A 19,823-nucleotide genomic window follows, 5' to 3' on the forward strand; every position below is an offset into this window, starting at 1 on the left:
CAGGTGAGAACCATTGCCACCTGGTGGGAGTTTGGAGCATCTAGGCCAGAATTCTGAGGGCGCTTCGTGTTACTCCTGTTTGTTGTTTTGCCCGTATGGTTTGGGTAGTATTTACTGCTTGTCAGGGGTTCCTACCATTTGGGGTCCAAGCCTGTAAATTACTAAATTACCAGTAATTCCTAAGAATTCACATGACCCAAGTTAATGGATTGAAACCAGATGGAAGTCTATAAACTCTTGTGGTTAGCAGTTGAGTTTTGTTTCTCAGCCCTGGATGTTCATTGGAACCACGTGGGGGGCTGTTAAAAACAAACTAACTGGCCGAAACCGGTTTGGCTCAATGGATAGAGCGTCGGCTTGGGGACTGAAGGGACCCGGTCAAGGGCATGTACCTTGGTTGCGGGCATATCCCCAGTAGGGGGTGTGCAGGAGGCAGCTGATCGATGACTTTCTCTCATCGATGTTTCTAACTATCTCTCTCCCTTCCTCTCTGTATAAAATCAATAAAATATATTTTTTTAAAAAAAAAACAAAAAACTAACTGATATTTAGGCCCACCTGCGGATAGTTCATTGCATCTGTATTTTTTAAAGTGCCACCTCCAACTCGGGTGATTTTAAAAGGCACTGAAGTTGAGGCCGTTGAGTTTTCTTGGCCGCTTTATTTCTGGCTTTCTCCGCTGCACTTTCCCTGAGTTTTACTTAAACACAGCCGTCAACTGTCACAGCCTCATGCTAGTGCATGCGTGATCTTATATGTGCCCTATAACTACGATGGGTCTTATGAGTCCACACCGCTGTGTGTGGCCCTTTAAGATCAGCCAGAGTGTCGGTACCATCAGAAATACATTCTCTGTCAACAAAGGTGACAAGTCCCCTCTGATTTCAGTGAATGAGAATTAGTTTAATATTTAATGTTGTTCTTTGCCTCGCTCGTCAGCCCAAACAGAATCCTCGTGACTTTCCGTTGAATTAACATAGGCACTTACCAAAGGCTTTCTGTTGTGCAGGGCTATTTTTAAGCACCGAAGAGCACACCAGATATGAACATGGCACCCAGGGACTCAAGCTTACATTCTTCAGGAGGAGACTCACATGAAACAGAGAAAACAGGGCAGGATATATTTTAGTCAGGACAAGAAGCGGGGGAAAGGAGGTGTCAGTGGAATGGTGTCATAGGAAAAAGCCATAGAGGAGAAAAGAATTGGGACCAAGTCTTGATTAGAGTGGGTATAGAATTTAACTGGCAAAGGCAGCTGAAATTGCAAGCCTGTAGAACAGTCTAGTAGAGAAGGTCACCAAAATGGGAGTCATTAAGTCACTAGACCACTCTGAATGAGTAGACGGTAGTAGCTGAACAGGAAAAAAAATCGCACAGGCAAGAAGAATCTATCCACACTCATCAAGAAGTATCCTCAAATGCCTGCTTGAACAGTTGGACCTTGATTTGAGAAGCCTTAAAAAGCCCTAGTTTACAAAGCTAAGCTGTGTAAGATGAGGACTTGTGGGTTTACTGGGTGGTTAGAAGTTCTGTGTTTTAATTTGGGGAGTGGTTACATGGGCATTTACCAAAACTCACCAACTCTACACTTAAATTTTTTTCATTCTATTGTATATAAATACTTCAATTTTAAAACATTTTTTGAAAGCTGTATTTAAAAGGAAAGAGAACCAGTGAATTAAAAGACTTAAAAAACACAGCAGCCAATGGAAGTATAGGACTGGGATTCTGATTTAAACACTATTAAAAATTTTCAAGAGACCATTGGACAGATTTGAATACTGACCAGATAATGTGGTAATTTTAAGAAATTATCTTTTTTTTTTAGGTTTGATAGTTCTAGCATTTTCTTTTTGAGAGTTCTTTGTCTTAGGAATATATACTACTAAAATATTTATGGATGCAAAGTGATAGGCTCTCTAGCTCTTGCTTCAGAATAATTCTGAGTGGGTGGAGGAAGTAAAGATGAGACATATAGCTCTGATCATTGTTGGAGCTGGTGATGTGAACACAGGGACTCCTTTCTCTTTTTTTAAATCATTTTTTTTATTTTTCAATTGCAGTTTGATGTACAATATTATATTAGTTTTAGATGTACAAACCAGTGATTAGACATTTATTATGTATCTTATGAAGTATGATCACCCTCAATAAATCTAGTACACATCTAACCCCATACATAATCGTTACAGTATTATTGACTATGTTCCCTACACTATACTTTACATCCACTTAATTGTGCTGTAACTCCCAATTTGTACTTCCTAATCCCTTCACTTTTTCACCTAGCCCCACCCAAACCCTCTCCTATCTGGGAAATGACAATGTGTTCTTCGTATCTAATGTTTCTGCTTATATACTTTGTTTAGATTCCATATATAAGTGAAATCATATGGCATTTGCCTTCATTTGTCTGGACAGTACAATGCCCTCTAGGTGTATTCATGTTATTGCAAATGGCAATATTTCTTTCCTTTTTTCCTTTTTTTTTTTTTTTTTATGACTGAGTCCTATTTCATTATATATATGCACCACTTCTTTATCCATTCACCTATTGTTGGAAACTTAGTCTGCTTCCCTATCTTGGCTATTGTAAATAATGCTTCAGAGAACATATAGATGTCTTTTCGATTTAGTGTTTGGGGATTCTTTGGATAAATACCCAGCAGTGGACTTGCTGGATCCTTTGTTGTCTCTTGTTATAGCCTTTGTTTTAAAGTATGTTTTGTCTGGCATTAAGTATTGCTACCTCAGCTTTTGTTTGTTTGTTTGTTTGTATCCATTTTTATGAAATATCTTGTTCTATCTCTTTACTTTGAGTTTTTATGCATCTTTCGTACTGAAGTGGGTCTCTTGTAGGCAGCATATGTAGGATCTTGTTTTGTTATCCATTCAGCCACCATATATCTTTGGATTGGAGCATTTAATCCATTTGCATTTAAAGTAATTGTTGATAGGGTGGTATTGTCATTTTATTCATATTTTTATCCTTTTTCTTCTTAAAGAAGACCCTTTAATATTTCATGTAATACTGGTTTGGTAGTGGTGAACTCCTTTGCCTTTTTCTTGTCTGAGCAGTTCTTTATCTGTCCCGTTCTAAATGATAGCTTTGCTGGGTAGAGTAATCTTGGTTGTAGGTCCTTGCTTTTCATCACTTTGAATATTTCGTGCTAATCCCCTCTGGCCTGTAAAGTTTTACTGTTGAGGAATCAGCTAAGAGTCTTATGGGAACTATATGCCCAATGGGGTAGCCTTCTTGGTCACCCTAAGTAGGAATGCCACTTGTGTCCCACAACTCCCCACCTCATGTGGGCTGTATGCATTCTCCTGTTGTAGCTGAGCCTTGATTGCTGCTGGCATGCCACAGAGAAGGGCTCACTTCAGCTGAGCTCTGGCTCCCAACTAGTCCTCCCTTTTGGAGTCTGCCCCTTGAATGTGTCGCTCATGGAGGTGGTAGAGTGGTACTTCAGCATGGTCTGGAGCTGTCCACCAGGAGTGCTGTCTCTGGTCTCCCAAGAGGCGCAGGCCAAGGTCAGCCGCTTCTTGTGCCCTGCCTGGAACCATCTGGCATGAGCTACAAAGGGATCTGCAGATGGCTACTACATGTGCTAGGCTTGGAGGTGCCCAGGTAAGGCCAAACCATGAACTGAGGCTGGCTGCCAGCATGCCAGACCTGGAGCTATTTAGCAAGAGCTTTGGGGCACTCCAGAGCCAGATGCTGCTTTATGGGGGGTTTGTGAACCCTTGAGAGATGTTAAGAAAGTCTGTAGCATATAAACCAAGACAGGCCAATTTGTATGGAAAAGCCACTGGAATTGGCTTGGTGGGCCCACAAGTTGGGTGGGGCATGGTCTCACCAAGACAGGGTTAACAGTGTTAGGCAGGTTAATAGAGACTCGGACATGGTGCCCTCCTGCCAGCTCTGTAGGGGGAGGGCTCAGCAAAGGAACAATGGCTTGTGCCAGCGGTTCTGTCTGGGAGAAAGCTGCCCTTCCAACCCTCCCCGCAAAGCCAAACAGTTCCGTTTCTCCCTCAGTGTCTCTGGCGCCTTTCCAGCTGCTGCTCCAGCGCTGAATGAACACAGCGATTTCTTACACCATCTACTTTTTAATGTTTACGATTTCCATAATAATAATAGCAATGATTACTGTATATTTGCATGTTAAAAATCGCTGTTTTTAATTATGAACATGCTTATTGAAGGTGTTTCTCTAGAAAGAAATGTTCTGACCTTGGAGATTTACCATGGAGACTTTAGAGTACTGTAGTGATTTCAAAGTAATGATGAATGTACTTGGAGGAGGGATGAAGATAAATGATGATAAATCCCCTGTTTTGTTTATTTGCTTAAAGTAAGTCAAAGGCGTTTTAGACATCTTATATTTGCCGCTGGGAGACACATCAGGTTATGGGGCACTAAATAACATTTGGAGAGCTGCATTCAGTATTGTATGTGCGAGCTGAGGAGGGAGGTAGGTTTGTGAAGGAATTACCAGGAGGTACCTTCAGAGCTAGAGGAGGGAACATTGTGTCTTTGATTACGGGACAAAGTGCTGTTCACAGAATTACAAAATGGGACTTCAAGTCACTGAACCTTCCTGGCCTTCAGAATTCATAATCTCTCACACTGAACATTTTTACTCCCTCCACCTTTTTTTTTTTTTAATTACAGTATTGTTTTAAACTAGTAGTTTCCAAAGTGGGCCATCTGCATTAAAATCTCTCGGGAATAATGGGTCAGTGTGTGTGTGTGTGTGTGTGTGTGTGTGTGTGTGTGTATGTGTAAGTTGGGGAGAGGGAGGGGATAAGAAATGCCCAATAGAATGATTTTCTGGCAGCAAATGCCTGGGCATCAGCATTTTAACAAACACCCCAGGTGAACCTATGGACAATGGAGTTTGACAAGAACAGATTTATCATGGTTCTTTTTCTTCTGATGGCCTCAAAATGCAATCAGTACTTATATTTCTCCTTATACTTAAATTTCTCCTAAGGATCTATGGTAAGGGATTTCAAAGCTTTTCTTTTCAAGAATGTTGTGATCAAATTTTTATGTGACGTTATTGTGTATAGATTTTAATTTTGTGGTTGTATTAGTAGCTTATGTTTGTAATGCATAGTTTAGAAAATAGAGACACAAAGAAGAAAAGATTATAAAACCCATAATTCTTTAGCCTTATAAAAGCAGTGTTAAATAGGTTTGTTGTATATCCTTCCAGACTTTTTCTAATATGCGTTCATATAAATATAATTATTTACCAAAATAGGTTTTTTTCTTTATACTATTTTATATAGCCTATTTTTATTAATTTTTTATTAGTTTTATTTTTATGTAATCTTAATCTTTATAGCCTATTTTTAAAACTCATTAACACATTATGCTCACCTTTCTATGTTAATAAATGTCCACCTCCATCAACACTTTGAATGGCTGCGGGAAATTTCTTTGTATAAATGTACTAGACTTACCACATCTGTTTCTTACTGGCACTCTGTGATATTCACCTCTTTTTATTCTTTTACCCATGGAAATAGGGATTATCCTTCTATATTTTTTTTGTACATCTTCAGTATAAAGTTTCTAGAGATGAAATTGCTAAGTCATTTGATAAAAGTGGTTTTGAGCACAGTGAATCAGTGTTCACTACAGGAAAAAATAAAGGCAAGTACAGGGAAAAGTTAAAATCATCATAGCTTTTGGATAACTTTTCTGTTTTTGTGTGTAAATATATTAACATGTTTTAATAGGATTATGCCATACAGAGAATTTTAATACCTGCTTTTCTCATCTAACCATATATTGTAAATATCTTCCCATGTTGGCCATATTGAAAACTCTGTGACATACCTATATACATTAATTGCATAATACTTCATCCCATTTTCCTGCTTCAGTCGGTGAACAAATATGAAGTACTTAACATGCACAAAAGCAATCTGGTAGATGTGATGAGAGAAACAAAGTTGATTAGAACTGTTTGGTGTCCTTAAAATATTTACAGATTAGAGGGGAGTCTAAGGCAGTCACACAAATCACTTAAAATCTTGTGTTATAGGTCCTGTAAGGTTATGAAGGATGGGCTGTGAGAGTTCAGAGAAAGGCAAATTATTTTTCTTCAGGGAGGTGAGGGAAGGCTCCGAAGAGGACATGATGGGAGGGCTTGGCCATGTGGAGGTGGGGAAGAGGAGCTCTCCAGAGTGTATGGGAAGTAGTTCCATCTGCTGGGATGCAGACCCCGTCCCAGAGAAGACCACAGGCGCAGAGGGCAGTAAACTTGGAGGGGTACCTTGGTGCCAGGTTGCAGATGATCTAGAATATCTGGCTCTGTGTTTCCTGAGCGATGGGGAACTTTTTAGGTTCTGTGAGCTGAGCAGCAGCAGGCGGGAGGGGAGAAGGAGGAAGTGGGACCCTCAGATGCTACGCTGGTGGCCCAGCTCAAGGCGAGGTGTAGCAGCAGAGCAGAGAGAAGGACAAGCTTCAGATATGCTAATAAAGGAAAAGATTAAGAATCGAGAAGGCCTTGGAGGTTTGCATTTGGGTGGCTTGGATAGTAGTTTTACTTACTATGCAAAAAGAAATTGCGGGGTGGGGGAGGATTGGAGGGAAGCACTTAAGAAAACAATGAGTTACAAGGATCTTTTTATTTTTGACCACTTAGCCCATTTTGTTTGGTTCCAGAATCACACACTTCTTCCCCCTTCTCCTTCCTGACAGGAAGTAATGTGGAATGCACCTGTAGGTGTGGAGGCCTACAGTCAGGAGGACCGTTGATCACGCAGACGCCCCGACAGGGACGGGAGGAGGGGTGCACAGAAGGAGAGCCCGTCGGCAGCCAGGATGCCTTCCCCGCTCAGGAAAGCACGCTGTCGGCAGTGAACCTGACTGACGACCAGATCGCCGCTGGCCTCTACGGTAACCTTCCTCCCGCCCAGCCCAGCCCTTCCCCTTGTCAGCGTCCCAGCCTGAGGCCCCTGTGCCTGATAAACTCACGCTCCTGGGGGCGGACCTAGAAGAGCTAGAGGAGAAAGAGCTCTGTGGTCCCTTTAAGAAAACTCACCTGATTTTAGGAAACAGAAAATACTTTAAACAGCCTTTCCCCTCTTTCACAGTCTGGAAGGCATGTATTTTCCCCCAGGTTATTTCAGCTGAAGGAAAGTTATAATAACAGCCCTTATGTTAGTGCCTACATGGCTTTTGAAGATCAAATGAGACACGACATCACTTTATAAACAGTGAAGTCTGATGCGCACGCTAGTTGCCGCTTTTGTTATGTCTGGGAGTACTAATGATTTTTCTTCTCCATAAAGAACATTATTAAATGGAACTTTGAAAAAAAAATTTTTTTTTTTGCATGCACACAATTTTCCAATGACTTTGTGCAGGTTTCTCATATATACATGCCGAGATCTATATTTACATGAATGATGGGGGGCGGGTGGCGGGGGGGGACTAAATGTACATGAAAATTACCTATTCCCTGAACTTGTATGGGTATGAGTTAGGTTCATTTTTACCGCCTTGATTTATGTTTTCACAGTGTGTGCAAATAACGAAAGTACACTGAAGTCCATCATGAAGAAGAAAGATGGCAGCAAAGATTCAAATGGAGCGAAGAAGAACCTCCAGTTTGTTGGCATTAATGGAGGGTAAGGAAAGATGGTGGTGCCGGCATTTACACGTGGTTTTTTCTGTCTCTTTTGCCTCCTGCCTACACTCACGTTATATTCAGAGGCGCCCAGCCTGGGATGCTGCCATGTCTTGGTGACGGAAGACTCCCTCCTAAGAAAGGGGCACTGGGGCTTCTTCCCTCTCCCCCTCTTGCTATCTTTAAGGATCTGTCACTCTTGAAAGGATACCTGATGAAGCTGAGCCATTTACATCTTCTCACCTTTGATCTGAAAAAAATAAATAAATAAATAAAAAAGCAGCAGGTTCCCTGCACGTTTGGACAGCGTGTACTTACCTGAATCAGAACTCAGACACTAACAGGAAGAGGCGGAGAGCGTCACTCTGTGGCCAGGGAGAGAGGCCCACTCCTTCCACACGGGTGGTTTTCGCTCGGCGCTCCGCGTTGGCAGACAAAGTCGTAGGGCCTTGCCCCTGAAGAGCAAAGCAGTCTGCTGTCAGTCCTTTGCTTCCTCTATGGAATGTTTACTGCTTGCTTGTTCCTTCTCTTCTAATTGGCACAAGTCATTAGCTAAGCCTGTCGGGTCTTCCAACCATGAAATCAATCTATACTGAAGGATAGAAAAAAATGAACAACTGCAGACCTAGTTCTTATATGATAGTTTCCTGTGATTTATACTAAGCAAGAGGTTCTCTCTCTCTCTCTCTCTCTCTCTCTCGCTCGCTCTCTCTCGCTCTCTCTCGCTCTCTCTCTCTCTTTCTCTCTCTCTAATAAAAGAAGTATAATATGCTAATTAGACTGGACAGCTGAACGATCTCCTGGACAGTCAAGGCTGCAAGGGCCAAGGCAGCCACCGCGGCTGTGAGGGCCAAGCCCCTTGCACAGATTTCGTGCATTGGGCCTCTGGGGTGTGTGTGTGTGTGTGTGTGTGTGTGTGTACCAGTTGACAATGCAGGTTATCCCTCTTAAGTCAGAACCCATTCAGAACTACCAGGCTTTTATTTTATTTATTTATTTTTTTAATATGTTTTATTGATTTTCCACAGAGAGGAAGGGAGAGGGATAGATAGCTAGAAACATCGATGAGAGAGAAACATCTACCGGATGCCTCTTGCACACCCCCTACAGGGTATGTGCCCGCAACCAATGTACATGCCCTTGACCGGAATCGAACCCGGGACCTTTCAGTCCGCAGACCGACGCTCTGTCCACTGAGCCAAACCGGTTTCGGCAAAAACTACCAGGATTTTAAATAGACCTTACTTCGGACTGCTCAGCATAGGGCAAGCATATGAAATAAACAAGGCATGCAGCCCACTGGCTGCAAGTCTGACGTGCTTGGTGTGGGGACTAAAACCTCTGGCGAGGTTTCTGGAGTCAGTCCTCAGCGTTCCCTTCGTAGACATTTCTGTCACTGGGTCTTGATGGGCACACCTTGCATCTCCTGAACTCCCAATTGCCACCTAGGTATGAGACCACTTCCAGTGACGATTCCAGCTCAGAGGAAAGCTCTTCTTCCGAGTCAGATGACGAGTGTGATGTCATTGAGTACCCTCCTGAGGACGAGGAGGAGGACGAGGAGGACGAAGACACTCGGGGAATGGCGGCAGGGCACCAAGCAGTTAATGTGGAAGGTTGCAAGTCCGCCAGGGTGGAAGATGAAGTGCAGGTTCAAGAATGTGAACCTGAGAAGGTGGAAATCAGAGAGAGGTGTGGTACACTCCCCTCCCCTCCCTTTCCTTCCCTCTTCCCACGTTTAATGTACCTGGCAATAGAGTGGGCCATTTAGGAGATTTTGCAATGGTGTTTATTTGCTTATTAATCTCTCCAATCTCCAAAGGAAAGCTAAACTTGGTCTGTTCCTCGGAGATTTTTCTTTTTTTAAATATATTTTATTGCTTTTTTACAGAGAGGAAGGGAGAGGGATAGAGAGTCAGAAACATTGATGGGAGAGAAACATCAATCAGCTGCCTCCTGCACACCCCCTACTGGGGTTGTGCCCGCAACCAAGGCACATGCCCTTGACCAGAATCGAACCTGGGACCCTTCAGTCCTCGGGCCGACGCTCTATCCATTGAGCCAAACCGGTTAGGGCAAAGAAGCATACGTCTTGTCGTGATATTGATAAGTGCGAGTGTAGAAGAAGGTGATCGCTCCTACATCTCTTACAGTGGCAAGGATGTGCTTGGTCACTTTTATTTCCTTCAACTTTTAAGTATTTGTTATCTAACGGTGTACTTGGAGCCACCGTCCACAGAGCTGTTAAGCGCCTCTAAGGGTTCCATTGTTTGAACAACTCACCTCGTATGTAAAGGCATGTTAGGAGTTTTTTGTGTCCAGCACATTTCTTTTAAGGTTTTAGATTTTACCATTAGTCATTTATCTTGATACACTTCTCAGTACTGTTATTACAGGATCGTCGTGTGTGCGAGGGACAGTTTTTTGGCCTCAACCAAAGATCACATTTGCTGTAAAGATGATGTCACCAGTCACACGTCTATTTTTGGTTGTGCATTGAGTGGTTGGGATGCTACAGGAGTGGTTTTTGGAAATAGCATAAACAGCAGCTGAAATATCAAGCAAACACTGGTTGGCTGAAACACGCACATAAAATGTAGTCAATTTTGAAGACTTAGTAAATACAGCATCAGTGCCTATAAAGCAAGAGAGAACGAACAGATGGAAATTTCAGTGTGGTTTTTCACTATGTGATGTAATAAATAGAACATTTTAGAAAGCTTGCCTTTTTTTTTTTTTTTTTTTTTTGGCAAATGGAATGTTTAACTGTATTAAGACAAGGTAAGTATTTTTAGTTTTATCTTTCCAAGTATTTTCAAATGGCTGGATGTCTTGCCATCTGATTTTTTTTAACAGCTTTATTGAGATATAATGTACATATACATCTTACGTTCTCTGATTTTTAAGTTTACACTTCCTGTGGGTTCAACAAACGATTCCTGGGTCACCAAATGTGAGTTCAGACGTGTGGTTTACTGGTCAGCGAAATGGGTAGGTGGTCGTTCAGACCTCTTCAACTCCATAAGAATAAAAAAATACTTTTAAGAACTCAGAACAAAAAGGGTGGAAAATATCCAAATGCTCTTCCACAATAACGTCATAAAATCCAAACTGGTGAGGCCTAACGCTGCTCTCATGAACAGCCGTGGTCTCTGGTGATCTCTGATTGGAGGCGTCAGCTCCATATCACAGCATCAGCTCTTGGCCACCTAGGGATGCCTGGAGCACCTTGTACGGAGCCCGAGCTTGGCCCGGCGCGGGGCCTCTTGTCTTCTAGAGTGTTACAGAGCTTGAGATAAAAATGCCTTTCCTTCCTTTTAGACCAATCATGAGCTCCTTTCTTTTTATCCCCTTCCTCCCCCTTTCAGGTATGAATTAAGTGAAAAGATGTTGTCCGCATGCAACTTACTGAAAAACAACATAAATGACCCCAAAGCTTTGACCAGCAAGGACATGGTGAGTCTCCTCCCCAGTCACGGCCCCCAGTCCGTGCAGAGTGCCGAGCGGCCGCCGCGGCCCCGCAGCTGGGGCCTGCCCCCGAGCTGTTGTTGCCAGCGCGCTTGCCTCCAGACTATTTCTAGCCTGTGTGGGCAGGCCGAGCATCCTGCCGCCCCGCTCCCTGGGTCACTGTGAGCCGTTCCGGAGGCCCAGCCTCAGCTATCCTCCCCGACCCCGCCCTTTTCTCAGGGGCGGTGCATCCTTGCACAGGGAGGGCGGGGCTGATGGCAGTCCCTCCGCACCTTTCTGCATGCTCTGCTTCTGCTTACGAAACCTTATGATCCGGGAGCAGCACCCGAGACATTTTTTTTTAACATTAGCATATGTGTGTGGGTTTTTAAAAAAAAAAAAAAGAAAAAGAAAAAAACGGTATCTGGGCCAAGGCCCGCATTCCTTTTAATTATGAAACTGCATATTATGTTCTGGTGTGGAATGCAGGCTGCCACTATTTTTAAACTTAGGAATAAACTGCCCTGTCGTCATCTCGCGGGCTGAGGGATCCAGAAGCAGACAGCAGAGAGGCTGGCGGTTGCCGTAGTGAGCGCGAGGGGCACGGCCCGGGGCAGGGCCGGGCCCCCGTGGCCCTGGCGAATCCGGCCCGTTGCCAAGTCTGTCGCCCTCTCAGGCGTTGGTGAAGTCGATGTGTGGCTTCTTTCATGGGTCAGACCAGCCCTCGTGTTGACAGCTCTATTCAGTGCGTTGAGAAAACGTAGTTTTTTTTGTGTGTGTTGTTTTAGATAGTAATGCGCAGCTGAACCTTTGCGTTTCAGCATTAGATTTAATAGGAAGTCTTATTGCTGGTTAACTTAAGTCAGCAGCTAGCGAGAGAGTCGATGGATACAGCTCACGGCATTAGAGAGTTGTAAAACCAAAATGTTAGGGCTAGAGGGATTTGAGGAATTATCTAACCCTGGAGAGGCCACTAGAGTCCCTTCTTGTACGACAGACACAGTCTGAGGAAGAGCTGGCGGGGACCGTCCCAGGCGTGAGAAGTGCGTGGGCGTGTGCCCAGGAGGCCCTCCGTGCTGGTTCATCCTGCTTTCACCGAGGCCCACAGATTATAAGTCTTGTCTAGAGTGGCAGCTACTGGTTAGTGCTGCTTATACCCGACTTCAGTACTGGTTCATGTTTTTTTGTTTTGTTTTTATCCAAACTAAATTACGTAATCTCAGTATGTGGTATTTAAATAAAAAAATTTAAAGAAAGGAAGGAAGGAAGGAAGGAAGGAAGGAAGGAAGGAAGGAAGGAAGAAAGAAAGAAAGAAAGAAAGAAAGAAAGAAAGAAAGAAAGAAAGAAAGAAAGAAAGATGGTGTCGTCGCATATTTGTGTGTGCTGCTATAGAGACTTAACTTCATCAGAGCCAGCCAAGTCCTGACGCTCAGTCAGTGTGCTGAAAGGAGCGTGGCAGCGATGTTTACGGAAGGAAATGCTCCATAAAATTCCTGGCTGAGGGGAGACGGTGACATGCTGAATTCTGTTCGTGATGCACTAAATGCTGGTCTGAACCTCGGTCACAAATAGCGAAACCATGAAACATCGCCACAGTGTGTTCCTATTTCCCACTAGGTTTAAACTGAACTTAAAACTGGTGCCTTCAGGCCCCTGATTTTTTTAGCCATAATATATATTTTTTTCTTTAATCTGCCTCAACATACGAGGCCATGTGGTCTTCAGGGAAAGTCTTCACATGTCTACGACCCCAGACTGCCATTCCGTGATGGGTACATGTTTGTTCATTGAATATTGGTCTAGAGCACAAAGTGTTTCAAGTATTGTGCTGTGGAAAGTAGTGGACATATAGATGGTCACAATGTCAGGGGCCATATAACCCTACAGGACCCTGGATCTTTAGCTGTAACAAGAGTTAGGACAACCAGATGTCATAATTCCCCTCCCCTCCGTGTTATAACTCCAAAGAAATAGAAATCTGAATATGCAAAAGATGGAGTGGGGGGAGGGAAAGAAAAGAGGGAGCAGAAAAAAAGAAATAGAAGAATTCTTTCTTGGCCAGGACTCGTTTCAATGAGTGACCAAAAATATGGTTGCAGGGGCTAAAACTTAATAACCAGTGGCAAGAAGGTGGAGACGGAAACTCTGCAATTTCAACCTTCCGATAGAAAGAGGACTTTTCTTGGGTTCTGTTGCTTTTGACATAGACTTTCCACCCTTCTTTGATACATTTTTAAATCTTGTAAAGAGAAGCAAAGCACAGATGGATGGTACACTCGTACAAAAGAGGGCCCATGAAAAAATGTGTAGTTTTCCCCATCACCAGCACTGGCTGTGCCCCGTGAACTTCATGCGGTGCCGGTTTGGCCTGGTCAGCCGTGAAGAACACGTCGTGTGTCCACACCCTAAGTGGGGAGGCTGGTGGGCTGATGAGCCGAAGCAGATGATCCTCACGGGAAATGTAATTTGTCCCAGGTCTGCTTTTTCCTCCCTTTCCGGGGCCGAACGTGACCTTAGCGTTGGCGTGGGAACTGAGCTGGCTGCGTGCTTATGGTCTCCCGGCCTCGTGCTGCGGAGATGTGGAAGGAGTTGAGCGGCATAATTAAGTGTGGGCTGAGTAATGTCTTCTGTCCCAGTTCCTGTGAGGATCGTTAGCACGGCCAGCGTGACTACATGACGCTCATAGCTCCGTAATAACTAGAGCCAGGCCTGAGAGCTTTGCGTGCATTGCCTCCACCATTCCACCACACACACCATGGAGGGGAAGGTATGCTTACTGTCCCCATTTTGCAGATGGGGACACTGAGGCACAGGGTGAGTGTGTCTTCCCCAGGGTCATGAGAAGCAGAGCCGGAAGGTGAACTCCCGGACAGGGCCCTTTGCCCCTTAGGGAAGTCACACTGTGTTGGAGTCTAAAAGCAGGAGGGGTGACCCAGTGTGGAGGTGGAGGCTCTGGGTTTCTGGGTTTCGCTGCTGTTTCTGCAGCCTGTGCTGTGGACTCGGGCTTTGGCTCTGTAAGTAGAGTCTGTAAGCAGAATCGCTAACGGCCCGGCCTGGTTATTTTCGGCAGCGGTTCTGCCTGAACACCCTGCAGCACGAGTGGTTCCGCGTGTCCAGCCAGAAGTCGGCGGTCCCGGCCATGGTGGGGGACTACCTGGCGGCCTTCGCGGCCGTGTCCCCCGAGGTCCTGCGCCACGTCATCAACATGGCGGACGGCAACGGCAACACGGCCCTGCACTACAGCGTGTCCCACTCCAACTTCGAGATCGTCAAGCTGCTCCTGGACGCGGGTACGAGGCCTCGGGGGGGCGGGGGGGGGGTTCCTCTCCCCCAGGGTGCTTGGTCGGTGCCTCCATTCTGTGCCATCCTGCCGTCCTCCCCGTTGCTCCTCCACGTGGTGAGGCAGGGAGGGGTGGGATATAAAAACACCCCCTCACATGTCCTTCCAAGTCGCTCCTATGCTTTCACCCTCCCTGAGGCCACTTCACTGGGTTCTTCCCAACACCATCCCCTCGGTTCCCGTTGGGAGAGGAATGACCCCTAAACGAGACCCCTGTCGCCGCAGACGTGTGCAACGTGGACCACCAGAACAAGGCGGGCTACACCCCCATCATGCTGGCCGCCCTGGCCGCCGTGGACGCGGAGAAGGACATGCGGGTGGTGGAGGAGCTCTTTGGCTGCGGGGACGTGAACGCCAAAGCCAGTCAGGTGAGCGCACGTCCTTCCCGGGCTCGGTGGTGTCCGCACTCGCTAGTGCAGCCCTGACCTGCACGCTTCACACACACACACACACACACACACACACACACCCCGCCACTGCGCACTCAGTCCTCACTGGCCCCGCGCCGAGTCTGCCTGGCTGCCTGGCAGCCCCAGACGACCGAGCGCTGAATGAAACACTGGCCTGAACTCCCCACTGGGAACCTCTCCATCCTCGGCCTCTCTGTTTGGAGCCGTGAGCTCGTGAGCTGTAGGTCAGCCTGCGTATCGGTGACTGCGAGTCCCCACCTCGACCAGGCGCCTGGTGTCTGCATGCCGGGTGCCCCTAGCTCAGATGTGTTCATAGTTTGAAGGGCTTGGCCCACTCTGCTGACTTTCCAGCCCCTTGGTATAATGAGACACAGCCTCCAAGCTAAAGGGGAAAACTGACTCGATACTTTATGATCTCACATATTAACTAATGTAGCTCATCGCTCGTGAGAAGCCGATGGCTCCATGCCTGCCTCCACCCCGCATGCTTCCACGTCCATATTTTCCCCTCTGTCATCACACTCCCCAATTCCATCTCCCTCCCCCCCCCCCCCGCCCCCTGCTCCTTACCCCAGCCCAGCCCCCAACCCCCACCCCATAGGCCACACCCTGCCAGCCCGGTGTGCACTCCTGAAGCTCACTGCCGTCTCTCTGCACAGGCAGGACAGACGGCCCTCATGCTGGCTGTCAGCCACGGGCGGATAGACATGGTGAAGGGCCTGCTGGCCTGCGGGGCGGACGTGAACATCCAGGACGACGAGGGCTCCACCGCCCTGATGTGCGCCAGCGAGCATGGGCACGTGGAGATCGTCAAGCTGCTGCTGGCCCAGCCCGGCTGCAACGGCCACCTGGAGGACAACGTGAGCGGCCGCCTCCCCAGGGCCAGGGCCCCGCCCGCCGGGGCACCGCGGGGCGCTCTGCGGGTGCCGCCTGGCCGGGGCCAGAAAGCACATCCTCCTCCATTCTCCTTGGGGATGTGTGTCGCCACTCAGGCCCCCTTGCCTCATGGCCCTGCGTGGCAGCATTTATTGGGGGCCAGCTGGTACTCCCTTCACTGAAGACAGAGGCAGAGCCATAAATAGACCTCACCCCAAAATTCACTGAAGGAAGGAGGTGCAGGGCAGGCACGAGAGCCAGCCTGTTAAAGGGGAATGAACAGATTTAAAAGACAGAATCAGATGTAGGCAGCTTCTAAGTCCACCGAGAGGACCGGGTCCCCGGTCCATTTGGAAACCCGGATCACCAGCCATTACAGGCTGGGGCTCTCGGGTGGCTAGAACCATTGTTACTACAGAGAAGTACTTCCCCGGGGAAATGAAGTACAGGCAGGCGTGCCCTTCACCAGGGCCCATGGGAGTGAGGTTTCCTCTGCCAGGAGAGCTGGCCGGCCTTGGCTCCCTTCAGCATATCCTTCCACTCCTGCTCGGGCTAGTCCGGCGTCATCTGTCTAATCTCCTCGCGCAGGTGCTGAGCTGGCCCCACCCCCAGATAACCCTGGACTGGGAACGTCCTAAGGAAGGCTGCTCCTCTCCTGTGGGAACTAACGTTTGGGTGGTGCCAGGGTTGAAAGGCCCAGAGGTCGCAGAGGTGGGGCTGGGTTCGTTCTGTTTTGAAAAGTTTATCTCTGTGGAACACTGGTTGGGACCAGAGCTTCCTCTTAACTGGAAACACTAAAGTGAGAGAGAAAAAAAATCCCCGTCCTTCCCCCCCCACACACACACAATGAACCTCAGGTCCCAGTGGGCCCCAGGCAGCAGGAAGAGCAGCCAGTGCGGGGATCTGCCGGCCGGTGGCTGCACAGGAGCGGACCCGCAGCCCTGCCACATCCCCTCGCCTCCGCCCGAGCGGAGGGAGCGTTTCCAGCCTGTCCCCTCAGGAGCACTGTGTTCCGTGCGTCTTGGTACTTGTTGGTTGGCTTTTGCTTCTACTCTCTTTCGACGAATAACTGGTTGTGGCCATGGTAATGCGAGGCCCGCAAGCCACGGTGACTTCCAGACATCCTGGTCACCAGCTAATGGTCGCCTTCCTCACCCGTAACGGGGTGGGGGGCACCCAGCTGGCCTCCCGGAAGGCCGAGCAGGGGGGCCGGGCCGTAAGATTCAGACCTCGTGCAAAGTGTTTCCCGTGGCCAGTGACCCGAAGGAACCTTCATTCCAATTCTAGGCAGAAACCCAGTCATAGTGCTGTTTGCCTTGATGCTCGTTTATATCCATCTCAATCCCTGCAGTTTTAATAGAAACCAAACATTTTGCTGATAATTTTTCTTTGCCCTATGTAGTGTTTTCCACATATTTCCATAAGATACATTTCTTTTTTTTTTTAATTACTTTTATTGAGTTTAGAGAGAGAGGAAAGAGGAGAGGGAAAAAGAGAGAGAGAGAGAAAGAGAGAGAGAGAGAGAGAGAGAGAGAGAGAGAGAGAGAGAGAGAGAGAGAAAGAGAGAGAGAAAGAGAGAGAGAGAGAGAGAGAGAGAGAGAGAGAGAGAATATCATCAACTTGTTATTCCACTTCTTTATGCGTTCATTGGTTGATTCTTATATGTGCCCTGACCAGGAATCAAACCTGCGGTCTTGGCATATCGGGACGTCACTCGAACCACTCGAGCTGCAGAGCCAGGGCTCCCTAAGATCCACGCCAGCAGGACTCGGTGCCTCCGCATGGATGTTGCTCCCAGCTTTCCGCAGGGGTGGTCAGGGATGCAGGGCCAGCTCTCTCCCCAAGAGGAACATTAAGAGATCTTAGGCAAACTGCAGGATGTCAAAACACACGCCCTGGTACACGCCTGCCGCTCATTGGTAATTACAGGGTGGGGGGGGGAGAATTAAAATGCGTTTCTACCCCCACCATCTCCTACTGTCCCCCGCCGGTGGGCACGGTGGTTGAATGAGACTCCTCCATGGGCAGCCCACATCGTCCAGGGCCCACGGGGTGCAGGCCTGTATGTATACTCACCACGGTGAGGCGCAGACAGGGGAACGGGTGACTGTCCCGCTGACGACTGTGATTCCGTTAGGGCGCGGGGACTGCGCCTCCTCTGTCCTCGCCCTGGTAGAGCTTAGCACGTCGAGGTCCGGAAAAGTTCCCTTTTAAAGGACTGGGCCCGTGGCTAGCGGTGGGGGGACCGTATCCATTACTGGAGGGGGTTTCGTTTTGTTGCCTCGTCTGAGAAATCCAACCCGGCTTGTTCTTTGCGTCGTCCAGGATGGCAGCACCGCGCTCTCCATCGCCCTGGACGCAGGACACAAGGACATCGCCGTCCTCCTCTACGCCCACATCAACTTCGCCAAAGCCCAGTCTCCGGTCAGTGCTGTGCATCTGGCGTTGGTTAGCAGGCCGAAATCCACCAGGCGGGGGGGGGTCCCGTTCCCCGGGGAGGTGACGGGGGAGGCACAGGCGCTTGGAGGATTCTGGCAATGGACGTTTCAGTCTGGAACCTGAGAGTCCATCGCTTTCACCCTTCTCAGAAGGCCAGGAGTGCTAATGGTTAGCACAGCGGAGAAAGGAGCCCTGCTTGTCCTCAGGGGACACACTCTCTCTCTCTCACCCTCACACGAAGGGCTTATTCTGGGCAGAACCATTCAAATGGCACATCCCGAGCCAACAAATGCATATCGCCACGTTCCTGCCATTTTTTTTGTAAACCGCAGGTAATGTGAATAGCAACATGTGATCCCAGAATCCACTCTTAGCAGGAAGTTGACTTCCCAGGACAGCTGGTCCGCAGCACTGCTGAGCTCAGCTGGCTCCTGAGCGCCTCCTGCTGGTGGACCTGTGTGTCTCCGTGTTCCAGCTCCCTCTCTTGTCTCCCGCTCATCAGCTATGGTAGACCCCGCGTTCCTATTCACAGAGGACACATCTGCCTGGGGCCGCATACTAACCCCCGTTTCTTCCCTTTCCTGGTCTCCAGGGCACCCCGAGGCTTGGAAGGAAGGCGTCTCCCGGCCCCACCCACCGAGGTTCTTTCGATTGATTGTGTACAACCAGCCATCCACTTACATGCCACCACGAAGCTGCTAACTGTTCCTGCTGGGGTGACAGATACTGAATGTATGTGTATTGTGCCTGAGCTCACCAGCAACCAGAATGCAAAAGGCCAAGGGGCGGAAGGCTGGAGCTGCCACCGTGGACGCTGAGCCAGGAAGCGATCGCCGGCGGGCACATCCCGCCTCCCTTCCGGCCATCCTCCCTCGGCGGAGGGCACACTTGACCCCCGGGTGGCGCTGTTGCTGTTGAGTCTCTGCCCCGTTATGAACAGTCATAGGAAACTGTAACCTGACCTGAGCGAGCAACTTCTCTGCCTTCTCCCCGCCCGCCCTCACCGCCGCCGCCGCCGCATGGTTCTCACCCGCATGGTGTGTCCGCTTTCTCCTCAAGCGTTTGTAGGTGCTGGTGTGGAACTATCGGGAAGCTCTGCAGAGATTCCATTTCAGGATGGTTTTGTTGATGTTTTTGGGGGGTTTTTTTGTCTGTATTATTTTAAAGCAAGTTGAGATGACTTCGCTCATCAGCAACTTGAGCCTGGGCTGGTAGGTTTCTGGGTTAAAATGAAAAGATGGAACTCTTTAAAAAAACAAAAAAAAAAACACAAAGTATAACACGTACAAAAGGAAATTTTTTTCAGTTGGTTTTATCTCGGTGGATGTATTATATGCCTTTTTTTATATAAAAGATATCTATATAAAATTGACACAGTATTTTCAGCTTTTATATTCCGTGGTAATAAAAGACAGGAGGAACTACATGCGACAGTACCATATTTTTATTAATAATTGCACAACTCTTTTTACCTGATGATAGAGGTTGAATTGTGTTTAGAGGGACTGGCTCTATGTGTGCCTCCAGAGAAACACTGGCGTAGTTCTCCGCGTATTTATGGATTCCTTGATGCCGTGTCACACTTACCATGGCCCTATATGTATTTAAATGTTTGAAGTGCCTTAGACTCTTGCCATATTTTCAAAATAAAATTTCATTAAGCTC

The 19,823-nt window shown here is 47.6% G+C and overlaps 1 protein-coding gene across 6 annotated transcripts in view; it reads left to right on the forward strand.

The window, feature by feature from the left end:
- Nucleotides 1–19,823, forward strand: part of KANK1 (KN motif and ankyrin repeat domains 1) — a 193,981-nt gene extending 174,158 nt beyond the window's left edge. For all 6 annotated transcript variants that reach the window (XM_084899474.1, XM_084899478.1, XM_084899473.1 and 3 more), the window contains 9 exons: nt 6,716–6,913; nt 7,539–7,647; nt 9,096–9,338; nt 11,015–11,102; nt 14,164–14,383; nt 14,659–14,801; nt 15,503–15,703; nt 18,045–18,143; nt 18,751–19,823. In XM_084899474.1, the coding sequence (XP_084755600.1) occupies nt 6,716–6,913; nt 7,539–7,647; nt 9,096–9,338; nt 11,015–11,102; nt 14,164–14,383; nt 14,659–14,801; nt 15,503–15,703; nt 18,045–18,143; nt 18,751–18,813 (1,364 nt within the window). In that variant the 3' untranslated portion in view covers nt 18,814–19,823. The remainder of the gene's footprint in view (nt 1–6,715; nt 6,914–7,538; nt 7,648–9,095; nt 9,339–11,014; nt 11,103–14,163; nt 14,384–14,658; nt 14,802–15,502; nt 15,704–18,044; nt 18,144–18,750) is intronic.

This window comes from Pipistrellus hanaki (assembly GCF_964339955.1).
Source record: "Pipistrellus hanaki genome assembly, chromosome: 11".
Classification (NCBI taxonomy): domain Eukaryota; kingdom Metazoa; phylum Chordata; class Mammalia; order Chiroptera; family Vespertilionidae; genus Pipistrellus; species Pipistrellus hanaki.